This window comes from Acipenser ruthenus, chromosome 3, assembly GCF_902713425.1.
Source record: "Acipenser ruthenus chromosome 3, fAciRut3.2 maternal haplotype, whole genome shotgun sequence".
In the NCBI taxonomy this organism is placed as follows: Eukaryota; Metazoa; Chordata; class Actinopteri; order Acipenseriformes; family Acipenseridae; genus Acipenser; species Acipenser ruthenus.
In genome coordinates this window covers 1,447,580-1,461,947 of record NC_081191.1, presented here as the reverse complement: position 1 = coordinate 1,461,947, position 14,368 = coordinate 1,447,580, and the positions used below count along the sequence as shown (strand labels likewise).

General features: G+C 37.6%; 1 protein-coding gene across 1 annotated transcript in view; it reads left to right on the top strand.

The window, feature by feature from the left end:
• LOC117435408 (protein FAM135B-like) overlaps nt 1–13,188 on the top strand; it is a 96,340-nt gene extending 83,152 nt beyond the window's left edge. The window contains exons 14-20 of the mRNA XM_034058530.3: nt 550–716; nt 1,238–1,329; nt 4,075–4,172; nt 5,238–5,389; nt 6,252–6,362; nt 8,528–8,641; nt 9,680–13,188. Coding sequence (XP_033914421.2) covers nt 550–716; nt 1,238–1,329; nt 4,075–4,172; nt 5,238–5,389; nt 6,252–6,362; nt 8,528–8,641; nt 9,680–9,885 — 940 coding nt within the window. The 3' untranslated portion in view covers nt 9,886–13,188. The remainder of the gene's footprint in view (nt 1–549; nt 717–1,237; nt 1,330–4,074; nt 4,173–5,237; nt 5,390–6,251; nt 6,363–8,527; nt 8,642–9,679) is intronic.
• Nucleotides 13,189–14,368: the final 1,180 nt, after the last annotated feature.

Genomic DNA, 14,368 nt, shown 5'->3' with positions numbered 1-14,368 from the left:
AATATTTGCAACTGTTGTCACAGGAACATCAAGCTGCTTGGAGATGGTCTTGTAGCCTTTACCTTTACCATGCTTGTCTATTATTTTCTTTCTGATCTCCTCAGACAACTCTCTCCTTTGCTTTCTCTGGTCCATGTTCAGTGTGGTGCACACAATGATACCAAACAGCACAGTGACTACTTTTCTCCATTTAAATAGGCTGAATGACTGATTACAAGATTGGAGACATGTGTGATACTAATTAAAGAAACGAATTAGTTTGAAATATCACTATAATCCAATTATTTATTATCTTTTCTAAGGGGTACCAACAAATGTGTCCAGGCCATTTTAGAATATCTTTGTAGAATAAGCAATAATTCATCTCTTTTCACAGCTTCTTTGCTTTATTCTATGACATACCAAAGGCATGCAAGTATACATGATAAAATAGCTTTTAATTTCATCACATTTCAGGAGGAATGAAGCATTATTTCAATGAGCTGTAAGGGTACCAACAAATTTGAGCACGTCTGTAATTAATGTCACATTTCCCCTCTCTCTCTTTAGTTTCTATAAGGCCAAAGATGATCTTCTGAATGAGCTGAGGTTTCGAGGTACACTGTACAGCGATCTGCCCCAGCTGGCCTCTGATGTGCCGTATTTCCCACCTGAGGAAGAGGAAGATAATTTTGAGGACGGCATTCATCTTGTAATCTGTGTTCATGGACTGGATGGTAATAATAAGTGTTCTTATTAGTATCATTTGCAGTGCAATTGCAATAGAGGAAACTTTGAAAGAATAGAAAGGTGCACAGCAGCCCCATGTGGAAAGAAACTGATACTGCACTAGTAACTATAGACTGGGGAAGTTACAGTAAAACAATAATTTCACCAGTGTATTAGTGTTTCATAGAATACTGTACAAACATTGGGGAATGTTATCAAATTTAGATTTGTGAAACATTGTGTTTTGGTAAAACAAAGATTTATATCAAGAGGCCAAGGCTACACCTGAAACAGGTTGTATCATTGGCTTCTTCTGAATCATGTCTTTTACCCTGCCCCTCCCTGGAGCAGCGTATCAAATCAAAGGTATTCTTTGGCAGGGCTGTTGGAGATCCAGGGATGGTAATGATGATGGTGCTGGGTGATGCTGTCCAATTATAGGAGAAAGGAGAGGTGTCAGTAACTACTGTATGGTTGCATTGTGTTACATTCATGTAACAGGACTCAACACGAGTGTATGCTTTTTCAGGAAACAGTGCAGATCTGCGGCTGGTGAAGACTTTTATTGAGTTGGGGCTGCCTGGATCAAAACTGGACTTCCTGATGTCAGAAAGAAACCAGGTAGACTATACCCGGTATTACACCAGTATGCCTTTACATTTAGAAAGAAACCAGGTAGACTATACCCAGTATTACACCAGTATGCTATTGCATTTAGAAAGAAACCAGGTAGACTATATCTGGTATTACACCAGTATGCCTTTACATTTAGAAAGAAACCAGGTAGACTTTATCTGGTATTACACCAGTATGCTATTGCATTTAGAAAGAAACCAGGTAGACTATACCCGGTATTACACCAGTATGCTATTGCATTTAGAAAGAAACCAGGTAGACTATATCTGGTATTACACCAGTATGCCTTTACATTTAGAAAGAAACCAGGTAGACTTTACCTGGTATTACACCAGTATGCCTTTGCATTTAGAAAGAAACCAGGTAGACTATACCCGGTATTACACCAGTATGCCTTTACATTTAGAAAGAAACCAGGTAGACTATACCTGGTATTACACCAGTATGCCTTTACATTTAGAAAGAAACCAGGTAGACTATACCCGGTATTACACCAGTATGCTATTGCATTTAGAAAGAAACCAGGTAGACTATATCTGGTATTACACCAGTAAGCCTTTACATTTAGAAAGAAACCAGGTAGACTATATCTGGTATTACACCAGTATGCCTTTACATTTAGAAAGAAACCAGGTAGACTATACCCAGTATTACACCAGTATGCTATTGCATTTAGAAAGAAACCAGGTAGACTATATCTGGTATTACACCAGTATGCTATTGCATTTAGAAAGAAACCAGGTAGACTATACCCGGTATTACACCAGTATGCTATTGCATTTAGAAAGAAACCAGGTAGACTATACCCGGTATTACACCAGTATGCCTTTACATTTAGAAAGAAACCAGGTAGACTATATCTGGTATTACACCAGTATGCTATTGCATTTAGAAAGAAACCAGGTAGACTTTACCCGGTATTACACCAGTATCCTATTATATTTAGCTCCAAGAGTACAGGAAACAGAAATACATTTGCAGAAATGAAAGTGTACACTAAAAGTATAAAGCCCAGTTCAAGAAAGATTGTTGATTGTACCTGGTAACAGTATTAATCAGATGAAGGAGTATTATTGAGTCTGAAAAGTCATGGACAGAGGTTATGTTTAGCCTTTACTTAAGCATACATACAATGCCTTGCATAAGTATTCACCCCCCTTGGACTTTTCCACATTTTGTAGTGTTACAACCTGGAATTAAAATGGATTTAATTAGGATTTTTTGTCACTGATCTACAGAAAATAGTCCATAATTATTTACAAATAAAAAACTGAAAAGTCTTGATTGCATAAGTATTCACCCCCTTTGCTGTGACACCCCTAAATAAGCTCTGGTGCAACCAATTGCCTTCAGAAGTCACATAATTAGTTGAATGGAGTCCACCTGTGTGCAATTAAAGTGTCACATGATCTCAGATTAAATACACCTGTTTCTGGAAGGCCCCAGAGTTTGTTAGGGAGCATATCTAAACAAACAGCATCATGAAGACCAAGGAGCTATCAAAACAAGTCCGGGATAAAGTTCTGGAGAAGCACCAATCAGGGTTGGGTTATAAAAAAATATCCCAAACTTTGAACATCCCCCGGAGCACCGTTAAATCCATTATTAAAAAATGTAAAGAATATGGCACAACCGCGACTCTGCCTAGAGAAGGTCGTCCACCAAAACTCAGTGACCAGGTAAGGAGGGCATTAGTCAGAGAAGCAACCAAGAGGCCAATGGTAACTCTGAAGGAGCTGGAGAGATCCACAGCTGAGATGGGAGAAATCGTCCATGGGACAACTATAACCCAGACTCACCACAAAGCTGGGCTTTATGGAAGAGTGGCGAGAAGAAAGCCATTGCTGAAAAAAACCCATATCAAATCCTGTTTGGATTTTGCCAAAAGGCATGTGGGAGACACAGCAAACATGTGGAAAACGCTATGTGTAGCGCAAAGCCAACACTGCTCATCACCCTGAGAACACCATCCCCACGGTGAAGCATGGTGGTGGCAGCATCATGTTATGGGGATGCTTTTCATCGGCAGGGACTGGGAAACTGGTCAGGATTGAGGGCAAGATGGAGGGAAATTCTATAGGAAAACCTTTTTCAGTCTGCAAGAGACCTGGGACTGGGGCGGAGGTTCACCTTCCAGCAGGACAATGACCCTAAACACACAGCCAAAGCTACACTGGAGTGGTTTAAAAACAAGAACCTGAATGTCTTAGAATGGCCCAGTCAAAGCCCAGACCTCAATCCGATTGAGAATCTGTGGCAAGACTTGAAAATTGCTGTTCACCAACGGTTCCCATCCAACTTGACAGAGCTTGAGCAATTTTGCCAAGAAGAATGGGCAAAAATTGCAGGATCCAGATGTGCAAAGCTGGTAGAGACTTACCCAAAAAGACTCACAGCTGTAATTGCTGCCAAAGGTGCTTCTACCAAGTATTGACTCGAGGGGGTGAATACTTATGCAACCAATGAATGTCTTTTTTTTGTTTAATTAACTTATGTGTCACAATAAAAAATATTTTGCACCTTCAAAGTGTTAAGTATGTTGTGTAAATCAAATGGTAAAAATCCCAATTAAATCCATTTTAATTCCAGGCTGTAACACTACAAAATGTGGAAAAGTCCAAGGGGGGTGAATACTTATGCAAGTCACTGTATCCTGTGCATATGCATACAGTAACAACAGTACAGGATTGTGAAGATTTGTGACTGTATTTGTTTTTTCCACTTATCTAGACTGACACCTTTGCTGATTTTGACACAATGACAGACAGACTTTTGGATGAGATCATTCAGCACATTCAACTGTATAACCTCACCATAGCCAGAATAAGGTAAAATAAATAAATAAATAAATAAATAAAAGTGACATTGATGATTATAAAAGTGGTTGTAGCTAAAAAAAAATTATTCACTCATTACCTGTTGTGTCTTCAAATCACAATATACTGTAGGTCTCAAATGTGCAGTTGTATAATTTAAAAAAGAATGTTACAGCAATTATGTATTTCATTTAAAACATGTTCCACACCACTGTAGCATTTCTGCTTCTTGAGCACTAGATGGAAATGGTGAGCCAGCAGGGACAGCTTACTGCCACGTTTTATAAGGGCTGAAATCCAGTCCAATCTAGGCTGATGCATTAAAATACACTGATTTGAGGTGCTGTTACTGAAGTCTTTCTACACTACAGGTATTTCATACAACTCAAATCAGTGCCCTGATCAGGTATTTCATACAACTCAAATCAGGGACCCTCAGACATAACCAAGCTCAGATGTAACCAGGGAAAAACTGGAAATAATAGAAAGAACACCTGTTATCATGACTTGTGGTTTCAAAGAAGAAATGCATGAAAGAGAGACAGCAGTTTGCTCTTCTGTCAATTTCTCACTTTTGCTACAAGAAAACGCTTTGGATGTTGCTATGCTAGTTGCTACACCACTGGGGGACTTGTCTGTGAATGCCTGCTTAAAACAAAGTAGCATTAGAACATAAGAACAAGGAATGTGTGGGAATGAGAAAAGGCCATTCAGCACATCAAGGCTCATCCCTTGCTAGCACACCATTCTCCCCTGCTGTGGGGGGAACTCATTTAAAAGCACAGAATCTAGGGTTTTTGTTTTTTTTTTTTAATGTTCTCAGTGTTTTAGATCCTACTATGTCACTTGGTAGGCTATTCCATGCATTTGCAACTCTCTGTGTAAAAGAGTGCTTCATACCTTCTGTTCTAAAACTTACTTTTATTCAGATTCCATGTATGCCCTCTTGTTCTTCTCTCTGTGCTCAATTTGAAGTAGTGTCTTGGGTTAATTTGATCTATACCATTTATGATTTGAAAGACTTGATTATGTTAAAGGGAATCTTGAAATGCATTGTGTTTTGATTGTCACGCACAGCTTCATTGGGCATTCATTGGGCAACATCATCATTCGGTCGGTGCTGACGCGACCCCGCTTCCGATATTACCTCAACAAGCTGCACACGTTCCTGTCACTGTCTGGACCCCACCTGGGAACGCTCTACAACAACAGCACTCTGGTCAGCACAGGTAACAGAGTCTTTCATCGCTGCATTGTTTATAAACCAGGCCTAGCTGTTTTATAGGAACATTTATTGTATTTTATTGTATTACACATAGATTCTCTCTACCAGGGTAAATCCCGTCACCTGTTTTCATTGTATTACTTTTGACACTGGCAGCCATAATGAACACTCTGGGAAGATTATAGTGCAATTATAGCATATAAACCAACCAGCTCACAAAGATGACTGTGTGTTGCTCTTGGTTCTAAAGCTCCAGTACAGGGAGATGATTTGTCATTATTGTATTTATTGTAGCAGTGGTTTGTATTGAGGCATCAGGGATCTCGTTGTGTTGCCACCGTAGTTTCTCCATGGTTCTGCACTCCATCCAATTTGGATTGGGGCGATTTCCATGCTTTGGATTATTCTTTTTATTTGTTTATTTAGCAGACGCCTTTATCCAAGGCGACTTACAGAGACTAGGGTGTGTGAGCTATGCATCAGCTGCAGAGTCACTTACAACAACGTCTCACCTGAAAGACGGAGCACAAGGATGTTAAGTGACTTGCTCAGGATCACACAATGAGTCAGTGGCTGATCTGGGACCTCCTAGTTACAAGCCCTTTTCTTTAACCACTGGACCACACAGCCTCCTATATGCTTGCTATTTACCTGGCTGTTTTATAAAATGTGCTTTATACGTGCTTACTGTTGTCTGATACTGTGATCAAATGTGTTCTGAAGCAAACAGAAAAATCTATATCTTAAACCTGCCTCAATTTGCTATGACATTTCACAAGAATACAACTTCCCAACGAGACTGAGATGGGACCAGAAAGACAGTGTTTGCTAATACTATATAGTGAATTATTTGCCCCCCGCCCCAGGTCTCTGGCTCATGCAGAAGCTGAAGAAATCTGGATCACTGTTACAATTAACCTTCAGAGACCACTCAGATTCCCGAAAAACCTTTCTGTACTTGCTAAGCCAGAAGCCAGGTAAGTTTAGCAGGATACAGTTAAGAGTACAGCAAAACTTTCTTTTTTAAAAAATCAAGAAAATGCCTGTTTCAACAGACATTGGAAAATTATTTAGTTTCACTCACATTTTGTGATAAAGGGGTAGGTTTACTCCTTATAATTAAGTGTTGTGCCGGTCAGAATAGTCGCAAACCAGTTTCAAATGAGTCGGAAGTCTTGGGTGAAATGTACTAAACAAGCACAATGCCTACGCTTGAACTGCAAACAGTTTCTGTTTGCAGTTCAAGCGTAGATGAATATGGAATTATGGGCGTTCCTGCATAAATTCGCAAAAGGGGACAGAGATAGTGCAAATGATGGTTCTCAAATATTATAATGAGATGTACGAAAGCTGCATCAATTTGTTAAGAACTTTTGAAAGCATATTTTAAACAAGTCGCAATTGTTGCTGGCATTTCCCAGTCCGCTTTTTTCGTGTGTTGCTAGTTGTTCTCAATGCATTATTTAGGTGAACAGCCAAATACCTATTTTTCCATAACAGCAGGGTGTACTTTCAAGCCTTGGAAATAAATTTATATTACATTTCTGGTTTCCCCAATGTGTTGGGAGCAATAGACTGCACACATGTGCCACTAACCCCTCCAGCTCATTCTGAGCATCTGTATAGGAATGTAAAACACATGTGGAAAAAGTATTCAAACGTGTTAATTGAGTAAAAGTACTGTTACTTGGAAAAAAATGTAATTAAGTAAAAGTCAAAGGATCCTATTAGAAAACTACTTGAGTAAAAGTACAAAAGTATCATATCTTAAAAGTACTCAAGTATCAGCAGTAAAAAGTAGCTGCCCTTAAATTCTACCCGTGGAAATCTGCTGTTACTCAGAGTTACACACCAAGTATATTTATCAGAGGGCACTACTATTTATACACACCTATACTAATATACACTGAAATCTCAAACCAGGAATTTAAATTTTAATCACAACCTTTATCCATAAATAAAACACAATTCATGAAACAATTCTAGGATAAAATGGTAAAAATGTGTAATCCTGTTTTGAAACTGCTTGTAGATTCCCGTTACTCTTCTAAATTACTTAATGCATCCTCCGCAGCTAAACAAGAGGGACCACAATGAACACCGATGAGTCAAATTACTCAAAAGCAGGATCTGCTTCTTCGTTGGGGGTTTCGTTGGTTATATGTATGTCACTAAGTTCCAAAGGTGCCAATGATTAAGGGGATGTAAAATGTTATCCAGGGCAAACAATAACTTTTTAAAACAACATTTACATTCCTTTTTTTTTTGTAATTAAGTTTTTATTGAGCAAATACCAACAAAACAAAAAGTTTTAATATTGCAGTGTTACTACCCTACAGTGAAATGCATGAATCACATTTCATCACGTTTGAGAATTTTAATGCTAAACTACATTAAAAGAAACCATCACAATGCAATACATGTAAAAGTTTGCTCATTTGGCACGCTGCATCGGTAACCCTGGCCATATTTTGTGATATATTTACTTCCTTAAACATACCTACTGTTTTTACATTTTGTAAAATAACTAGTAGTAGGTAATGTACTTTGTGTCGCAATGGAAATGCAGATTGGCTGCAACTGGCCCATCTACCCCTAAGTGTTTTAATTAAGTTAGTTCATTATAATGCTTATATACTGTATGCTAATATATCAAGAAGCTCCAGGACTGTAAAAATGCTGTATGTATAAATATGTATCTCAGTTGTATTTTTACTTTCTTCTGTAGCTGTGGAGCTTTTGTCTGTAGTTCAAATAAAATGGAATGATATGAATTTCAATAGAGTTTCATCAGATTCCGTAGGAGTAACATCTGAATACATACAGAAAATCAGATGAATTTGCTGCCATTATCTTAAAGTGTCACCAATAAAGCTAAACGTACAGTGAGAGAAAGTAACATGGGTTCTGTATGCCTCCAGTAATTATTGCATGCCATGAACAGTGTCATAGGGATGCTATGATGGGAGATTGTTTAGATACAGAGATTGCTGTTAGGCAGCTGTATAGCTACCGGACTCTATGAGAAGTCTGTGGTAACATTGTTGCTGCTTGGCTTTCTATTACCCATGATATCTCATTCAAGATACAACAGTGTAGTCCCACCACGCGCTTGTTCAGTGTTTTCTCCTTTCGATTTCAGGACTGCAGCATTTTAAGAATGTTGTGTTGGTGGCATCTCCACAAGATCGGTATGTTCCCTTTCATTCTGCACGGATAGAGATGTGCAGAACAGCTTTAAAAGACAGAGGCACAGGTACAGTATGCTTCTGCTCAGTACTGTGTTGTTGTGGTCAAGACTATTTTTCAGTGTATGGCACAATATGAGTATTCAGTATTCATATCCATGATCTTGGAATACACTTCAGGAAGAACTGAAACTTACTGTCTTGATCCCTTTAAGAGAGTACAGACTAAAGATGTGCTCCTGTGTAGCTGAGGCTTGCTTTTGCTTTGGCCGGTGCTCTAGGGTTATTTCTTGTGATTTAATTGACTTGTTTGTGTTGGTTGTGCTCGTTTGAATTTGTGTGTTTGTTTGTTTTTTGTTTTTTGTGTGGGTGTGTTATATGCCACCTTCTTGACCAGGTCTCCCTTGGGAAATGGATTTTAATCTTAACGGGATTTTCCTGGTTAAATAAATAAATAAAAATAAGTTAAATATTGTAGTGTATGCAGTGTACATTCAATATTTACATTATTTGTATTACATGCAAACAAAGCAAGACACCCAGTTAATTATAGTCTTAGCTTATTGCTTCATTGATTGCACATGTAAATCACAAGACGGGAGCAAAGAACACTTTGGATGTTTCCTGTTCAAAATAGAACATTTAGTCAATCCTGTTAACCCTTTAAGGGATATGTGTGTCCCATAAATAAAAATGATGCTAACTTTCTTTTTGCGATGCGGTGTATGAAACAGGTGACGTGCAGTCTTCCCCAGGTGGAGACTTGTAATGAAATGTACTGACCAAATTGTCAGTTTCCTCCTCGTGAGACTTGACTCACTCTCAAATGTATTTCAAGAAGAAACAGTTTGAACAACTGCTTAATTCTTTCTGTACCTTAAGGGGTTAACAATCATTGACATTTCATTACACACCTTGGTATGAGGAGCTCAGCTTTTTCAATTCTTGAATACATCTGTCAACAACTCAACTTACAACTGATACGTTATATTCTTGCCCCACCAAAGGAAGTACTTCAAAAATTGAGGGGAGAATACAACTGTGAAAAAGTTATGCATACTGTTCTTTGAACGAATAATCGTTCACCATTTTTCTCGGTCTTTTAGGCCCAGTTTACGCAGAGATGATCAACAACCTGCTACAGCCCTTGTTAGATGCCAAGGAGTGCAATCTGATTCGGCAGAATGTGTTCCATGCCCTGCCCAACACTGCCAACACCCTGATCGGACGGGCAGCCCACATTGCCGTGCTCGATTCGGAGTTATTCCTGGAGAAGTTCTTCCTGGTGGCTGGACTTCATTATTTCAAATAATATTCTCTCACGTTTTGCATAATGTGAGCTTAGCTGTGTAGCATGACAGTATCCTTTAACAAATTATCCAATTAGCAAATTAATAAAATCAAAAACTGAGAAGCTATAGATTCTGAAGTCACTGGTTACCAAGCAAACCAACTCTTACTGTACTTTAAGTTACTTGAAAGCATAATAAATCGATTTAAACTGGCGTTATAGAAGCATGATGGTAATGTGTGGTAACAGTGTACATTACTTCACTTGGACCTAATTTGCAAAATTAACTGTTTTATAGGCTACACATATATTAATTGATGACAAAATATTTTACTAACTTTTTATGGTCATATTGTATATTCTCTTAAACGCCAGTTTAAAATGCGCAAACTTTAACTATCAACACATGCAGTCGATTGGCTTCCTTTGGCCTGGTTTGAGATGAAAATCAAGTATTTTTACGCATTTTTAGAATTTGCATTGTGTTTGGGCTTTTACAGGGTTTACAGGGTTTCTGCTAAGTTTATAAAGGCACGAGAGAGGTGTGGATGTATCCAGTAATGCCATCAAGAATTGTATGAACATACCCATATCTATATGTATTTAATTTGTCCTTTGACATGTTTTGAAATACCAAGACGTGGTTGAATGTGAAGGATATTGAACTAGTTGCTCTCCATAGCTGTGATTTTCATCCTCCTGAGCATATTGTTCAGCTTGTTTTGCCCAGTCTTCTCTTTTTAGTTCTCTTACAGTATAATGACAAAAATCAGACCATCAGAAATACGAATGGCTCAGAAGTCTGTACAGGCTTTGGTATAGAAAACATTGTACTGTACTGGTAAAGTACTGTACACTGCAGTACTGTGAAACTGAAACAGAAACGATGCTTCAAGTAAAGCTTAACCCTGTTTAAAACTACATGCATACATTCATTTGTATGACCATTTTTCTGTTATTAATATTACACCAGCTCAAAGTATACACATGTGTGAATCTTATTTAAACCAAATGCAAATTCAGCAATAGTAATAAATAAGTCGAGTTGGGGCTAGCGCATTGCTTAAATAACGTTTATATAACGCATTCGATTTTGAATGGGATCAATAGTATTACAGTTACTTTCCGCAAAAAAGAAACGCGCTCGTCTTGTTACCTTTTCTCTGTTATACACCTTCATTAGTGGTCTTTTCTTGTTTAAAGCCAAAGTCAATTTCAGTTTTTAAACTCTAAGCAAATAAAATATCTAAGTGATGTGTCAAATGTGAGTTTCCTTTCAATAACTGCCAAAACCAATTTCAGAAAGCAGCTCACAGAATGGCTTTCATACAAGCTTTATCGGCACAGAGGTCTTGGTTTCGTTTTTATCTAGCTAATTGCATGCGTGCGCACTGTGCAATCATGTTAACTGGCTTGCATACAGTGCTTAATAAAGGCAGAACAGAGATCCCGACAGGTACACAAACAGCTTGTTCTTCAGTAACCGCAAAAATATATATATATATAAAAAAAAACAAAACATTAAAAGATCAGTGACAAAATAAAGTATCAGGGCCTACCTTCTATGGTATTGCCACTACTTTGTGATGACTGAGGATGATAGCAAAAATATCAACGTCAAATGATGTTCGTTATACTAAGACAGTTAATACAAGGAATACAACAGAACAGCTTGTGTGTTTTTAAAGAAAGCGGGAAATTAAAAAACAAAGCATTTCTCAAAAAGGTTATTTTTAGAGTTGTGTGCAGGTTTATAGTGCCTTTTAAAAAGTACCAAAACAGCAAAAAATGTTTGCAGTGTAGATTTCCGTAGTTCACATCAGGGTTATTTATTTATTTTAATTGTAAAGGTGTTTTAAAGATTGTATTAACATATTTAAAATCTATTCCTATTGTGTTTCTCGCAACAGTAGTCACCTAACGTTGCACTATAAAGCGTGTAAAGATTATAAAGTTGGATTAGAATTATTTTTTGAAAGCATTTTTCACAGCTATGTGCAGTCACAGCATTATCATGTGGCTTATCTATCCCGAGGATACCATTTTTCACAGCTATGCGCAGTCACAGCATTATCATGTGGGCAGCATGGGCAGCAGTGTGGAGTAGTGGTCAGTGCTCTGGACTCTTGACCGGAGGGTCGTGGGTTCAATCCCCGGTGGGGACACTGCTGCTGTACCCTTGAGCAAGGTACTTTACCTAGATTGCTCCTGTAAAAACCCAACTATATTAACAGGGTAATTGTATGTAAAAAATAATGTGATATCTTGTAACAATTGTAAGTTGCCCTGGATAAGGGTGTCTGCTAAGAAATAAATAATAATAATAATAATAATAATGTGGCTCATCTATCCCCAGGATACCATTTTTCACAGCTATGTGCAGTCACAGCATTATCATGTGGCTTATCTATCCCTAGGATACCATTTTTCACAGCTATGCGCAGTCACAGCATTATCATGTGGCTTATCTATCCCGAGGATACCATTTTTCACAGCTATGCACAATCACAGCATTATCATGTGGCTTATCTATCCCGAGGATACCATTTTTCACAGCTATGCACAGTCACAGCATTATCATGTGGCTTATCTATCCCGAGGATACCATTTTTCACAGCTATGCACAGTCACAACATTATCATGTGGCTTATCTATCCCGAGGATACCATTTTTCACAGCTATGCACAGTCACAGCATTATCATGTGGCTTATCTATCCCTAGGGTACCATTTTCCATAGCTATGCGCAGTCACAGCATTATCATGTGGCTTATCTATCCCTAGGGTACCATTTTCCATAGCTATGTGCAATCACAGCATTAGCATGTGTCTTATCTATCCCTAGGATACCATTTTCAATAGCTATGCGCAGTCACAGCATTATCATGTGGCTTATCTATCCCGAGGATACCATTTTGGCTCTGTTATCTTTAAAGCAGTTTTTAAAAAAGAGACAAACAACAAACAATATGTGCAATTATCTAATTCAACACAGTATACAATGCCAGAAACGTTAAAAGAATCCTTTAATTAATGAAGGTAGCCTTTTGTTTTGTCATTTGGTACTTTTTAAAAAACCCTATTTAAAACGTAACCCAAGGATATGTATTAATACAGTAATATGCATTGAAATACATCCCAAAGTGCAATATTAGTGTGCGATTCATAAGATTTTCATAATCTTGACATAATAAAAAAAACACACAGTTTTCTAATAGTAATATGTATACATTTTGCAATTAGAAATAAGAATAGGATTGTAAAAAAAAAAAAAAAGTAGGTCAAAACACAAAATAATGTGATATTTAACAAAGCCTTATCAAAATCGACAGCACCTTGTTTGATGTTCCTGTCAGAGATTCAGAAGAGGATAGAGGACCTCATCCAAAACTTTATTTATTTATTTGTCAATGGACAACTGCTGCCCTGTGTTAGCACATATGAAGGCACTTCTGGATCGGTTCATTGATCTTAACCGTGGTAGATATGTGTAAAACAGCAAAAAAATGGAGGGATTTTGATCCAGTACCATTCAGCTCATAGGTGTATAGGGGTTTGGGCTAAAACCAAAAATCCCCCCCCCACACACTCTTTTTAAACTTTCCTCTGAATGACATTCGTTTGACATAGCCTTTTCTATCTAATACAACTAATGGGACCAAATTACAGTTTCATATGTAGGTTTAGCTCATGAACAGCAATAGTCTGAACTACAGTGTGTGTGTATGTGTATGTATATATATCTATATCTATGTATATATAGATAGATATATATACACACACATGTATGTATGTACCACAGCATAAAGAGAAAATCAGTATAAAAAGGATACTGTTAAATTTATTGTAAAGACTAAATTAATGTAAATTATACAAATATTATTGTAAATGTTATCATATATTGATACAAAAAAACAACTGTAACTGCCTTCATTAAAAAAGGCTTTCTATATGAATTGACTGAGATAATTGGTATTGATGTATGTTAACTTGGCAGAATTTTGTGATTGTTATAACATAGTGCCAACAAACTTTATATTATTTCATTGTATGAACTGCATATTCAATATCACCAGATGAATCTGTAAATTCTTTAAAAATCTGCCCAGTTAATATAAAGCATGATGTTTTATGTAGTTTGCTCTTACCCTGCACATTGAATGCAGCAACACATGGACAGCAGATCAGTAATACAGCAACCGCAAGAAATGAGGAAATGAGTAGTAATTCTGTTTTTAAATACGATTTAAATATTATTATTTTATTTAGCGGACGCCTTTATCCAAGGCGACTTACAGAGACTAGGGTGTGTGAACTATGCATCAGCTGCAGAGTCACTTACAATTACGTCTCACCCGAAAGACGGAGCACAAGGAGGTTAAGTGACTTGCTTAGGGTCACACAATGAGTCAGTGGCTGAGGTGGGATTTGAACCGGGGACCTCCTGGTTACAAGCCCTTTTCTTTAACCACTGGACCACACAGCCTCCTATACGACTGAGGCAT